The 15,250-nt window shown below is 46.7% G+C and overlaps 1 protein-coding gene across 2 annotated transcripts in view; it reads left to right on the forward strand.

Moving 5' to 3' along the window:
• The window catches only part of DNAH3 (dynein axonemal heavy chain 3), a 118,243-nt gene extending 115,868 nt beyond the window's left edge, over window positions 1–2,375 (forward strand). For both annotated transcript variants that reach the window (XM_029058240.1, XM_029058241.1), the window contains exons 60-61: window positions 112–249; window positions 1,961–2,375. In XM_029058240.1, the coding sequence (XP_028914073.1) occupies window positions 112–249; window positions 1,961–2,314 (492 nt within the window). In that variant the 3' untranslated portion in view covers window positions 2,315–2,375. The remainder of the gene's footprint in view (window positions 1–111; window positions 250–1,960) is intronic.
• Window positions 2,376–15,250: the final 12,875 nt, after the last annotated feature.

The raw sequence follows: 15,250 nt of genomic DNA on the forward strand, positions 1-15,250 counted from the left end.
GTCACAGGGACAATTTTTATAAAATTGAACAGATTTTTTTTTTTTAGTCTGGCCTAGTTTTCTGAGTCATGATGTTGTTTGATTAATTGATTTTTGTTTTTTACTATACAGGACTGGATCAATAATGGGTCCCCCAACGTGTTTTGGATCTCGGGATTCTATTTCACTCAGTCCTTCTTGACAGGGATTTCCCAGAATTTTGCTAGGAAGTACACAATCCCCATCGACCATATTGGATTTGAATTTGAGGTAATGATGGGTTTAGTTACGCCTACATTCTTGGCCAACCAAGTCCTAACCAACAAAGGTTGGAGGCTATGAGCTTGGCCGCTCTGTTGGTCAGTCCTGCATCCTCCTGCAGTTGGCTGTCAGGTCGGCCCCAAGAGCAAACCCCACTGGTGGTTCCCAACGCACTGGTTCTATGAGGCCGCAAAGCTGTTTGTGAAATGAAGGGAAATACTTTCTGTTTGAATGAGATGCCTCCTAAAACATACAAAATGGTTGCCTCATTTCAGGCTTCCCCTCCTCAGAAAATTACAATCCAATTCAATGAGTTTTCCATTTGTAAGAGCTTTACTTCATTGGAAGGTGTAAAAAAAAATCCTTTTAAAACTCATGGTAGAGGAAGAAAAAATGGCATCTGACTCTCAACTTGCCCTCTGAAAGGTTGAGTGAAAAAAAACCAGAGTTGCCTGGGAATCCCAGAGACAGGTCCCTCCAGAGATTAAATTCAGTCCTCTGTCCTAACACAGGACTTTACCTACCCCGTAAGCAGGTATAGGACTGCCTAAACTGATTTCCAGGAAAGATGATTTCATAACAAATCTATAATCCATCCTTTCCTCTCCATCCCAACTGCCTCCACGCTGATCCTGCCTTGACTACTGCATCAGCCTCCTCACTGAACTCCCTGCCGTCTATAAATCAATCAATAAATGGTATTTAATGAGTTCTTACTGTGTGCAGAGCACTGTACTAAGCACTTGGAAGAGTACAATATATCAGAGTTGGTAGACACCTTCCCTGCCCACAGCGAGTTTACAGTCTAGAGCGGGAGACAGATATTTATATAAATTACAGATATAAGTAACTTATGGATATGTCTCTCCCCACTCTCATCCATATTTCACTCTGCTGCCCGGATCATTTTTCTAAAAATGTGTTCAGTCCAGGTCTCCCTACTCCTGAGGAACCTCCAGTGGTTGCCCATCCACCCCCACATCTAACAGAAAGTCTTTACCATCAGCTTAAAAGCACTCAGTCAGCTCTCCCCCTCCTACGTTACTTCATTGATCTCCTACTGCAACCTACATTTAGCTCCTCTAATGCCAATCTACTCTCTGTAACTCGGTCTCATCTATCCCATTGCTGACCCCTTGCTCACATCCTCCCTCTGGCCTGCAATTTCTCCCCCATCATATCTGATAGTCCACCACTCTCCTCACCTTAAAAATCCTCCTCAAAATCATATCGCCTGTAAGAGACCTTCCTTGACTAAGCCCTCATTTCCCCTTTATGCCCTTCCCCTCTGCATTGCATCTGCACCTGGCTGGGTACCCATTAAGCACTCTGATACTCTGATAAATATCCTTATCCTCTACTACTTCCCCTATCTGTAATATGTTTTAGTGTCTTTAGACTGTACGTTCCTTATGGGCAGGGATCGGATCAACCAACGCTGTTGTACTGTACTTTCTCGAGCGCTTAGAACAGTGTTCCACACACAGTAAGCCCTCAGTAAATCCCACTGCTTGATTGATTGATAACCCAATCTGTAGTCTGACATTCTTTATTAAGTTGAGAAGAATCTCTGACTTTTCTCTGCAAGATGGCATTGAGGACCTGAGGTAAACCTTTCCAGATGTGCGTGTGGTAGGGGGCGTGGGGGTGTGCAGAGAGGGGAGGGCTTACCTACCCCAGCTAGGAAACACGGTGGCATCAGTGCTTTACGTTCTTCCAGGTGACCCATCAGGAATCGTCAATGGAAACGCCCCCAGAAGACGGGGCCTTTGTAAAGGGTCTTTTCTTGGAAGGAGCCCGGTGGGATAGGCAGATGATGTCGATCGGAGAGTCCCACCCCAAGATCCTCTATGATCCTCTGCCCGTCATTTGGCTGAAGCCTGGAGAAAGTTCCAAGTTCCTGCACGAGAGCGTTTACCTCTGTCCCGTCTACAAAACCAGCGCCCGGAGAGGGACGCTTTCCACCACGGGCCACTCCACCAACTACGTCCTCTCCATCGAGCTCCCTACAGACCTGCCCGAGAAGCACTGGATCATCCGGGGGGTGGCGGCTCTCTGCCAGTTGGATGACTGAAGGCGTCTCTCCCACCACCGAGGGAGGGGAAAAAAAGAAAATAAAAGTGGAGTCTCTGAGATGCACGGTTTCTGGTGGTTTTCCTCCAACTAGCCGAGTTAATAATAATCGTGGTGTCTGTTAAGCGCTTACTATGTGCCAGGCACCGTACTGAGCACTGGGGTAGATACAAGCAAATTGGGTTGGACACAGTCCCTGCCCCAAGTGGGGCTAACGGTCTCAATCCCCATTGTACAGATGAGGAAAGTGAGGCACAGAGAAGTAAAGTGACTTGCCCGAGGTCACCCAGTAGACGTTAGAACCCATGACCTCCTGACTCCCAGGCTCATGCTGTATCCAGTACACAATGCTGTATTGTAATGCCTAATTTATACCCGGCTCCTATCTTCTCTTTTTCAGCCTTTCTGCTCTTTCCTCTTCTCAAGGGCGCCTCATTTGAGACAACGAGCAGAAGAATGGAGCTGGCTGCTCAGCAGGGTCATGGCAGGCGGTGGGCATTCAGAAAGAAAACGGAAGCCTCGCCGCCAGCACCCCAGGTGTTCCAGCTGCCCACTGGGGCCCTCCCGCAGTCTCCTACCACGTCCCGCTGCTCAGAGCGAATCCTGGAAGGAGATATATGTGAGGTTACAAAGGCTACACGGAACCATTTCTTCATTCAATTCAATAGTATTTATTGAGCGCTTACTATGTGCAGAGCACTGTATTAAACGCTTGGAATGTACAAATCGGCAACAGATAGAGACAGTCCCTGCCCACTGACGGGCTTACAGTCTAATCGGGGGAGACGGACAGACAAAAACAATAGCAATAAATAGAATCAAGGGGATGAACATCTCATTAAAACAATAGCAATAAATAGAACATTTCATGGGTCCCAAGGGTCTTCATCCCCCGCCACACAAAAAGTGTTCTTTCTAGTAACAATTTCAAGCTATTTACAGGTGTTTCAGCCTCAATTAGGCCTAGGGCTGAGGTTCGGCTTGCGTGGCTCAGTGGAAAGAGCACAGGCTTGGGAGTCAGAGGTCATGGGTTCTAATCCCAACTCTGACACTTGTCAGCTGTGTGGCTTTGGGCAAGTCATTTCACTTCTCTGTGCCTCAGTTCCTTCATCTGGAAAATGGGGATTAAGACTGTGAGCCCAACGTGGGACAACCTGATTACCTTGTATCCCCCTCAGCGCTTAGAACCGTGCTTGGCACATAGTAAGTCCTAACAAATACCATCAAAAAAAATAAATCAGTCATTTATGAGCACCTTGTAGCGCCTCTGGGGGGGAGGGGGGGCTCAGCATAGTTCAAGGTACTTGGATCCGGGCTAAAGAATGGGCTCAGGCCTTCCCCTTGTGAAGCGTCTAGTCAAATCGACTATATTATTATAAGGAGTTGAAAAGAGGAAGGTAAATGAGTAGGCTTAATCAGGGAAAGCTTCCTGGAGGAGGTGGGCCTTGAGCAACCATCTGAAAGGGGAAAGGAGAGCAGTGGAACAAGGAAGTTGTTCCAAGTCAAAGAGCCAGCTTGGGCATAGAGTTGGAGGAAGGAAAGAAAAACGAGAGCCAGAGGTTCACAAAATTGCCTTCTCCCCTTAGAAACTTGTTAGTCTTCACTAAGCCTGGCTCCTCTGATTTTTCTACCAGAAACTGACAGGGAATCAGGCCTACTGAACACCGTTCTATGTACTCAGGGGGCTCTCTGATCCTTCCTAAATGCATTAGGGAAGCAGAAAACAAAATGGCAATGTAACTCCAAGGGAAGATCAATTTCTTTACGGGAAATGGCACGGACGAGTTTCCGAACCCCTCCGTTTCAAAGACGTGCTTAGTCAGCACAGATCAGGCCTGCTGCCGTGAGGCTGAAAATGGGATTTACCGAAGCTCGGCGAAGGCCATTAAAGAGACAGAAAAGCGTCATCCTCCTTGGGCTCAAGACTGTTTAATGGCTGTTTAAAAAAAATTTCATGCACTACTATGAAAATTTAATGGGATTTTTTTTTTCTCCCGAAGCAGCTATTCTAATACTTCCTCCAGGGAAATGGGCAACCTGCTTTTCTGAAATTTCATGAACTGGAAGCAGGAGACCCTAGCTGAGAGAGAATTTCAAGGACTGAACCTATTATGGTAGGATCCTGGAGGACGACATCAGAGAAGTATTATCGCTAGGCTATTCCTTGCACTTAATATCGATCCTTGGAAGAAACAGAAGAAATGCTATATTGGGCCAGACCGTCCATTCAGCCCGCTGTTGTGTCTGAGAAAGGAATCGCAAAGGATGCTTGGAGGAATAGTGTATTGCCTGTCCACGTGATCAAGGATATATATAGCATTCCTCTTTTTCACTAATAATGATGGTATTTATTAAGTGTTGAATGTGTGCCAAACACTGTGCTAAGTGCTGGGATGCAATGCCTTCCTCACACAGGACTCTCAGTCTAAGAGGGAGAGAACACTGGCATTTTATTCCCATTTTACAGGTGAAGAAATGAAAGCACAGGGAAGTGAGGTGACTTGCCCAAAGTCACACAGCAAATAAATGGTACAACCAGGTCTAGAACCCAGGTCTACCAACTCCCAGTTCTGAGCTCTTTCCACTAGGCTTCATCGCTCTTCTTGGATCCATTCATATTTTCTTGCCCACAGAATTTCCCTGGGTGATGACCAGACTAACCATTCATTCTCTGGATGAAAAAGTGTTCAACCTTTCGCTTGTTTTGAGCTCACTCCCTTCAGTGGGTGCTCTCATCCTGTTTGGGGATACGGTAAGAAATTTCGTGTTTACCCTGTCCCTGCTCTTCATGATTCTGCAGATTCAAACCATGCCCCTTCTCAGTCCGTGTCTTTTGAGGTTGGAATCATAATCTCATCGATCTGCCCTCAAAATGTAACCAATCAGTCAATCAGTGGTATTTATTGAGCACTTATTGTGTGGCAAGCGCTGTACTGAGTGCTTGGGAGATTAGAATATAAGAGAGTCGGTAGATATGTTCCATGCCCACAATGAGCTTACAGTCTGGAAGAAGCTTCTCCAGCCCCTCTTTCATCTTGACTGTTTTTCACTGAACCTTCTTCAGCTCTATTATGTCCTTTCTAAACTGTAGAGACAGAGCTGGTGTTCTTTATCTGTGAAATGGGAGAAGATAGATGGTGAACCAGCCCTGTGCAAGCAGGACAGTGGCCGACCTAACCTTTTATCTACCGCAGCTCATAGCACACAGTAAATGCTTATTAAATTCCATTGCTATGATGTGAACGCCCCCATGATTTTCCACATTAGTGAAACAATCCTTTCATTTAGCTTTCTTTGCCTCTCTTGATGATAATGCTGTATCTAGTTTGGCCATCAACACATGTTGAACCGATGGTCTGAAGGAAAAGTCAACAGTGATTCCTAGGTCTCTTTTCCGAGGCATGACTGTGAGCTGAATCCACATAATGTAAACAGCTTTCAAACAATCAGTGAATTGGTGGTATTTATTGAGTGCTTTACTGGGTGCAGAACCCTGTACTAAGTCTAACAGTACAACGTTGGGGAATTTGGGAACACTCTTCTGACCAGGCACGCCTGTCGGGATAGAGCATGAAGTGATATCGGAAGATAAGAGCGTGTGCACGTGCGAGACATCAGTCAAGGTGTGAGTACGACGTGAGCTTTCCGTATCTTGAGGTTTGCCGAGAAAACTGTCCTTGCATCATCAGAGCACTGACTCTAATTGTAGTTGGGGTTGATTTTCCCTAGATATCCTAACTGTTCACATTGAAACTACCCTAAATCTACTTTATAAGATCTCCCTGAAATTGATCCCTGTCAGTATAGTTCCAGGTCTTTTTTTTTTATGGTATTTCTTAAGTGCTTTCTGTGTGCCAGGTTATGTACTCAATGCTGGAGTAGAAACAAGCTAATGACATTGGACACAGTCCATGTCCCACATGGGGCTCACAGGCTTAATTCCCATTTTACAGATAATAATAATGATGGTATTTGTTAAGTGCTTACTGTGTGCCAAGCACTGTTCTAAGCGCTGGGGGAGGTACAAGGTTATCAGGTTGTCCCTGGTGGGGCTCACAGTCTTAATCCCCATTTTATGGATGAGGTAACTGAGGCACAGAGAAGTTAAGTGACTTGTCCAAAGTCACGCAGCAGTCAAGTGGTGGAGCCGGGATTAGAACCCATGTTCTCGGACTCCCAGGCCTGGGCTCTTTCCATTAGGCCACACTGCTTCTCGTTGCTTAGTTTCCACATATTCTCTCCAGCACTTATCAAAGTACTCACCCAAGAAGGGTGAGGAACCAGGAGCAGTGTGAGGTCCCTGCCGGTCACTTTGCTGCTGGGAGATGCAGGAGAGTAGTTTCCCAGTCCTCTCAGCATTAAGAGTTAATAATGTTGGTATTTGTTAAGTGCTTACTATGTGCAGAGCACTGATCTAAGCGCTGGGGTAGATACAGGATGATCAGATTGTCCCACGTGAGGCTCACAGTCTTAATTCCCATTTGACAGGTGAGGTAACTGAGGCACAGAGAAGTTGTGTGACTTGCCCACAGTCACACAGCTGACAAGTGGCAGAGCCACGATTCGAACCCATCCATTCATTCATTCAATAGTATTTATTGAGCGCTTACTATGTGCAGAGCACTGTACTAAGCGCTTGGAATGAACAAGTCGGCAACAGATAGAGACAGTCCCTGCCGTTTGACGGGCTTACGGTCTAATCGGGGGAGACGGGCAGACGAGAACAATGGCAATAAACAGAGTCAAGGGGAAGAACATCTCGTAAAAACAACGGCAACTAAATAGAATCGAGGCGATGTACATTTCATTAACAAAATAAATAGGGTAACGGAAATATATACAGTTGAGCGGATGAGTACAGTGCTGTGGGGATGGGAAAGGAGAGGTGGAGGAGCAGAGGGAAAGGGGGAAAAGAGGGTTTAGCTGCGGAGAGGTAAAGGGGGGGGTGGTAGAGGGAGTAGAGGGAGAAGAGGAGCTCAGTCTGGGAAGGCCTCTTGGAGGAGGTGAGTTTTAAGTAGGGTTTTGAAGAGGGGAAGAGAATCAGTTTGGCGGAGGTAAGGAGGGAGGGCGTTCCGGGACGGCGGGAGGACATGGCCTGGGGGTCGACGGGATAGGCGAGACCGAGGGACGGCGAGGAGGTGGGCGGTGGAGGAGCGGAGCGTGCGGGGTGGGCGGTGGAAAGAGAGAAGGGAGGAGAGGTAGGAAGGGGCAAGGTGATGGAGAGCCTCGAAGCCTAGAGTGAGGAGTTTTTGTTTGGAGCGGAGGTCGATAGGCAACCACTGGAGTTGTTTAGGAAGGGGAGTGACATGCCCAGATCGTTTCTGCAGGAAGATGAGCCGGGCGGCGGAGTGAAGAATAGACTGGAGCGGGGCGAGAGAGGAGGAGGGGAGGTCAGAGAGAAGGCTGACACAGTAGTCTAGCCGGGATATAACGAGAGCCCGTAGCAGTAAGGTAGCCGTTTGGGTGGAGAGGAAAGGAAGGATCTTGGCGATATCGTAAAGGTGAAACCGGCAGGTCTCGGTAACGGATAGGACGTGTGGGGTGAACGAGAGAGACAAGTCAAGGACGACACCGAGATCGTGGGCCCGAGAGACGGGAAGGATGGTCGTGCCATCCACGGTGATAGAGAAGTCTGGGAGAGGACCGGGTTTGGGAGGGAAGATGAGGAGCTCAGTCTCGCTCATGTTGAGTTTTAGGCGGCGGGCCGACATCCAGGTGGAGACGTCCCGGAGGCGGGAGGAGATGCGAGCCTGAAGGGAGGGGGAGAGGACAGGGGCGGAGATGTAGATCTGCGTGTCATCTGCATAGAGATGGTAGTCGAAGCCGTGAGAGCGAATGAGTTCACCGAGGGAGTGAGTGTAAATGGAGAACGGAAGAGGGCCGAGAACTGACCCTTGAGGAACTCCAACAGTTAAAGGATGGGAGGGGGAGGAGGCGCCGGCGAAGGAGACCGAGAATGACCGGCCAGAGAGGTGAGAGGAGAACCGGGAGAGGACGGAGTCCGTGAAGCCGAGGTGAGATAAGGTATGGAGGAGGAGGGGATGGTCGACAGTGTCAAAGGCAGCAGAGAGGTCAAGGAGGATCAGAATGGAGTAGGAGCCATTGGATTTGGTAGAGTGGAGGGGACGGAAGCCAGATCGGAGGGGGTCTAGGAGAGAATGGGAGTTAAGGAATTCTAAGCAGCGATTGTAGACGACTCGTTCTAGGATTTTGGAAAGGAAGGGTAGTAGGGAGATAGGGCGATAACTGGAGGGGGAAGTGGGGTCGAGAGCGGGTTTTTTTAGGATGGGGGAGACGTGGGCATGTTTGAAGGCAGCGGGGAAGGAGCCATTGGAGATTGGTTAAAAATAGAAGTTAAGGAAGGGAGGAGGGCAGGGGCGATGGTTTTAATAAGGTGAGAGGGAATGGGGTCCGAGGCGCAGGTGGAGGGGCCTCTGACTCCCAAGCCCGGGCTCTTTCCACTGAGCCACGCTGCCCACTGATCCCTGCTCCAGCCAGGGAAGTGTAGGATACAGTAGCAGGAACTGCAGATTGAAGATTGTTGTGTCCACAAGTTGCCAAGACAAAAGGCATAGACCTAGTGGAAATAGCACGGGTCTGGGAATCGGAGGACCTGTGTTCTAATCCCAGCTCTCTGCCATTTATTTGCTCTGTGATCTTGGGCAAGTCACAACTTCTCGTTGCCTCAGTTTCTTCATCTGCAGAATAGGGATTCAATATCTGTTCTCCCTCCTACTTAGATTGTGAGCCCCCTGTGGGATAGGAACTGCATCCAACCCGATTACCTTGTATCTGCCCCAGGGCTAAAGATTTAGGGTTTAACAGAGTTTGACAAATAATAAGTTCTTAACAGATAGCATTATTCATTCCTTCCTTCATTCATTTGATAGTATTTATTGAGCGCTTACTATGTGCAGAGCACTGTACTAAGCACTTGGAATGTACAATTCGGCAACAGAGAGAGACAATCCCTGCCCAATGATGGGCTCACAGTCTAATGGGGCGAGACAGACAGAAAAGCAAAACAGAACAAAACATAAACACGACAACATTATCACAATAAATAGAAGCAAGAGGATGTACATCTCATTAACAGAATAAATAGGGTAATAAATAATATATACAAATGAGGACAGTGCTGAGGGGAGGGGAGGGAGGAGGTTGAGGAGCAGAGGGTGGGGTGGGGAGAGGAGGGGGAGCGAAGGGGAAGGGGGAGGAGCAGAGGGTGGAGGGGGAGCAGAGGGAAAAGGGGGAGCTCAGTCTGGGAAGGCCTCTTGGAGGAGGAGAGCATTAGTGTTGTTATTGTTTTATTAATAACAGTAATAATATAATTAATATATTATTTATAATGATATAAATAATAATGAAACTCTCCTTCTCTAGCCACAGGGACCTATGTTTATCATTGTCCTTGTCTTTGATGTTGTTCACAATTGTCTCAGTTTTACTTATGTGTCTTTCACCAACCCCTTCTCCCTACTTACTTCAACACTGACCAATTTCCACCGCTGTATTTTTTCCCAACACTTAGTACAGTGCTTTACACACAGATGCTTATTATTCTTTTTATTATTACTGGAATAGCTCAGTGTCATCCACAAGCTTGAATATTTCCTAGTGTACTCTCCCTTCCAGATTTTAACATTTACGAAAGTGTTAAATAAAGCCAGTCCTGGGAACCTTGCTAGGAAGATTACAGAAGGAGTTATTTCAGTATTTTGTTTTGATATTTTAGCTGTTTTTCTATCCATGGCAGAATGTCCCATTCAGTACCGTGAAAGTTTATTGAGATTTTTGTTTTTTAACCTTTGGCGTGAAGTAGTTTCCTGTCATATGTGATGGCAATCCTCGAGCCCCTCATAAGACCTCAGAATCAAGAACCGGAAAGAAGGAACTAATTATACTAGTGGTTTGTGGACTATCACTTGCACTCTGACGCTACTAACGGTTCTGCTCCCACTAGGACACAGAGTGCCACAAGGGAGTAGACAGGCAGGGGTGCAGCATATGCTTAAATGCCCACAATAATTTATATAATAATAGTGTAGGAAAGCAGCATGGTGTAGTGGCTAGAGCAAAGTCCTGGGAGTCAGAAGGTCATGGGTTCTAATCCTGGCTCCACCCCTTGCCTGCTGTGCGACCTTGGACAAGTCACTTTACTTCTCTGTGCCGCAGTTACCTCATCTGTAAAATGGGGATTAAGACTGTGAGCCCCACGTGGGACAGGGACTGTGTCCCGCCCAATTTGCTCATATCCATCCCAGTGCTTAGTACGGTGCCTGGCACAAAGTGCTTACCAAATACTGTTGTTATTATAATACATATCATATAATAAGAATTGTACTCATTAAGTGCTTGGTACATAGAGTTGTGCTAGTAGCCAGGGAAGATACAATATAATCAGGTCAGACACAGTCCCTGTCTCATATGGGGTTCACAGTCTAAGTGGGAGGGAGAAGGGATATTTTATTCCCAGTTTACAGAGGAGGAATCTAAGGCCTAGAGAAATTAAGTAACTTGCCCAAGGTCACACAACAAGCCGGCGGGGAAGGGGACACGGATCGGGATTACAACTCAAGTCTTCCGACTCCCAGTCTTGTGCTTTTTCCACTAGTCGATGCTACTTCTTACATATAGTTTTGCATACAAAAATATATGGCTAAAGGGACCACAGCAGTCTTGGAGCTGTGCCAGAGCCTCATAGGCCTCCAGGCGGCGGCCAGTGTAGTCCCTAGTCCCCACAGTAGCCACCGATGTCTTTGCCTTACCAAAGCTCTTTTGAAAATCTAAATATATGATGTCGACAGGATCCTCTCTATCAGTAGGCTTACTAGCATCATCATCATTAGAGAAGCAGTGTGGCTCAGTGGAAAGAGCCCCGGGCTTGGAGGTCAGAGGTCATAGGTTCGAATCCCGGCTCTGCCACATGACAGCTGTATGACAGTGGGCAAGTCACTTAACTTCGCTATGCCTCAGTTACCTCATCTGTAAAATGGGGATTAAGACTGTGAGCCTCACAAGGGACAACCTGATGACCCTGTATCTACCCCAGTGCTTACAGCAGTGCTCTGCTTAACAAATACGAACATTATTATTATCATCAAACAACACCAGAAACCCTAGTGAAGTGTGATTTCCCACTACATTATAAGCTCCTTGAGGGCAGGGATCCTGTCTGTGAACTCCACTGTTCTCTCTCGAGTGCTCTGCACACAGTAAGCACTCAATAAATACCACTGATTGATTGTTCTTTTTTCCCAGGATTTCCTCTTAACAACCTATGAAGACTGGCCTCCAGTGTTCCTGAAAGTCTTGTCAATGATTTTCTGTCTCCTTCAGCTCCTCCAGTTCAGCTTTCCTTGCCTGCCGAGAATGTACTGTTTTCTGAAGAACTCCTTGTACCAAGAGCAGCTTTACATCCATGGTGAGTGCACTGTGGGCAGGAATGTGTCTGTTTGCTGTTAGATTATCCTCTCTCAGGTGCTCAGTACACTGCTTTGCACACAGTAAGTGTGCAATAAATACGATCGAATGAATGTGGTCCCCAGTACAAGAAACAACAGACCGAAAGCTGGTTATGGGAAGGGAAAGTGTCCGCTATTTCTGTTGAATTGTACTCTCCCAAGTGCTTCGTACAGTGCTCTGCCCATAGTAAGCGCTCAATAAGTACTACTGATTGATTGAATGAACGGACAGTTTAACCCTGCTGTTAGGCTTCCATCTCCAGTTCAATAGTTTAGATTAGACTTCTCGTCTGGTCGGATTAGGGTACTCGTTCCGGCGAGGTCGGGTTTCTGGTCTGTGGCTGGGTTTGATTATGATGACAAGTGTAGGTTTAGTTGTTTGGTTTAGTTTTGCAGGACTTCTTCTTTCAGAACCAGATCATTTTAAAAGCTTCCCTTTCGGCTGGGCCCTTCCCAGAATCCACCTGAGTCTCTTGTGTTCCCAAGGTCTAATGTAGCTGTTTTTAAAAATAGCAGGTAGGATGCCAGGTTCCTTAAGCGCCTAGCTGGGGATAGAGCTACTGGCTGTGATAAGCATCCCCTTAAGGTGAACGGTCTTTCATCCACTCAGCTCTTGCGGGACTGATTCGCTACCAGCGATCCTAACAGTGTGGTTTTTCTGTCTCGCTTTCTCTCTCCCACCCGCCCCGTGTCACTATGGAAACTACCTTATAATTTGCGCCCACAAAGGGGTCTGGTTGAGTCTCTCCCGTGGTGAGCCTCGCTAGGGCAGAAATGATCTTGGGAGAGATGTGGGGAAGGTGGCCCAGCTTTTGGGAAGGGAGTCAAGGGGGAGGTGGTCAGAGATGAATTTGGTGTGTCATAAAAAAAGATAAACTCACCAGAGGCTTAATTTTTGCAGATTTTCAGAAATGAAAGATTTATGCCTGCAAAAGTAGAGTGCTAAGTGTGAGGTTATTCTATTCCTCTTGTTCACCAAGCACCTAGTACAGTGCTGGGCACTCAATTTTTTTTATGTTATGGTATCTGTTAAGCACTTACTATGTACCGATCATTGTACTAAGTGCTGGAGTAGATATAGAGATGATAGTGTTGGGCACAGTCCAAATCCCGCATAAATTCCCATTTCACAGATGAGGTAACTGAGGCACATATAAGTGACTTGCTCAAGGTCACATAGCAGACAAGTGGCAGAGCTAGGATTAGAACCTAGGTCCTTGACTCCTAGGCCTGTGCTTTTTCCACTAGGCCATGGTGCTTCTCTTAATGAATACCGTTACTTCTGAGAGTGATAGGAATACAGAAGACCCCCAGGGTTATGAATAACCCCAAAATGACTCTTTACCATTTTGATACCCCAACTTTGGGTGCCTTCAAATGAACTGTAACTCAGGCTTTCGTGAGTGGGATTAGTCCACCTGCTTTGGGGATGGGAGGAAAGGCTACAACTATGATAATCTTCCATCGAAATAAATGAACTTCCCCTAGAAAGCAGAACGGAACGAGAGGAATTCAGCGATACCCTGAGCGCCTGCATCAATACAGGACAAATGAGAAGGAGAGCCCTAAAAACTGCCTCCCTCTCCAACTCAGAACAGGGTCACCATAGGATTGAACGTAGTGAACTGTACTCTTGTGGTACTAGGGCAACAGAAAACCAATGAAAGAAAATAGCCTTCCCCTCATGGAACATCAGGAGCCCGTCACAGCTGCTGAGAATATCTCCATTCTGCAGCCTCCAGAGGGGGTGGGAGTACCACTTCCAAAAATTCTTTAATCACTAGAATTCCTCGCACATTAATACCAAACCCTTCGACCTGCGGCCTGAACTTCTAAGATGTTATTTTTGTATGCAGGACTCCCTCACCAACCACAGGAGATAGATTCCTGAAAGTAGCCATGGTTGGCCAGAACAAAAGCATATGGGGCAGAGAGGGTAAGAGATCCGTGGGTGGTCGCAGTGAGTGAAGTCAGAAGAAGTTGGAGGCAGTCAAAAACAAGCACTTTAAACCTGCATTCGACACAATAAATTCTAATCCCAGGTCTGCCACTTGCCTGCTGTGTGACCTTGAGCAGGTCACTTCCCATCTCTGTGCCTCAGTTACCTCATCTGTAAAATGGGGATTAAGACTGTGAGCCAATGCGGGACATGAACTGTGTCCAATCTGATTAGCTTGTATCTACCCCAGAGCTTAGTGTGGTGCCCGGCATATAGTAAGCAATGAACAGATACCATAAAAAAAAATCAAATCAATAATAAAGGAACACATCATTTGCACTTGGATTTGGTCCCTTTTTTACCCTTCCATCAGCCCCACAGCATTTAAGTACATAGCCATAATTTATATTAATGTCTGTCTCCCGCTCTAGACTGTAAACTTATTGTGGGCAGGGAATGTGTCTACCAATTTTGTTAATTTGTACTCTCCCAAGTGCTTAGTACAGCTTAGAACAAAGTAAGTGCTCAGTAAATGTGAGCTCCTTGTGGGCAGGGAATGTGTCAGTTAATTGTTAGATTGGACTCTCCCAAGTGCTTAGTACAGCTTAGAACAAAGTAAGTGCTCAATAAATGTGAGCTCCTTGTGGGCAGGGAATGTGTCGGTTAATTGTTAGATTGGACTCTCCCAAGTGCTTAGTACAGCTTAGAACAAATTAAGTGCTCAATAAATGTGAGCTCCTTGTGGGCAGGGAATGTATCGGTTAATTGTTAGATTGGGCTCTCCCAAGCGGAGAACAAAGTAAGTGCTCAATAAATGTGAGCTCCTTGTGGGCAGGGAATGTGTCGGTTAATTATTAGATTGGACTCTCCCAAGCGCTTAGTACAGCTTAGAGCAAATTAAGTGCTCAATAAATGTGAGCTCCTTGTGGGCAGGGAATGTGTCGGTTAATTATTAGCTTGGACTCTCCCAAGCGCTTAGTACAGTTTAGAACAAAATAAGTGCTCAATAAATGTGAGCTCCTTGTGAGCAGGGAATGTGTCGGTTAATTGTTAGATTGGACTCTCCCAAGTGCTTAGTACAGTTGCTTGCACGCAATAAGTGCTTAGTAAATTCGATTGAATGAATGGAGGGCTGGGCTGAGCAGCTGACCGTAGGGTCTCTGGGGGGCAGGCCGCCAGCCACGGGGTCCCTACTCTAGACTGTGAACTCAGGGTGGGCAGGGAATGTGTCTGTTTATTATTATATTGTACTCCCGCAAGCACTTAGAGGCGTTCCCAGACTGAGCTCCTCTTCCCCCTCTACTCCCTCTGCCATCCCCCCTTTACCTCTCCGCAGCTAAAGCCTCATTTTCCCCTTTTCCCTCTGCTCCTCCACCTCTCCCTTCCCATCCCCACAGCACTGTACCCGTCCGCTCAACTGTATATATTTTCGTTACCCTATTTATTTTGTTAATGAATTGTACATCGCCTTGATTCTATTTAGTTGCCATCGGTTTTTATGAGATGTTCTTCCCCTTGACGCTGTTTAGTGCCA

Source organism: Ornithorhynchus anatinus, chromosome 2 (assembly GCF_004115215.2).
Source record: "Ornithorhynchus anatinus isolate Pmale09 chromosome 2, mOrnAna1.pri.v4, whole genome shotgun sequence".
Classification (NCBI taxonomy): domain Eukaryota; kingdom Metazoa; phylum Chordata; class Mammalia; order Monotremata; family Ornithorhynchidae; genus Ornithorhynchus; species Ornithorhynchus anatinus.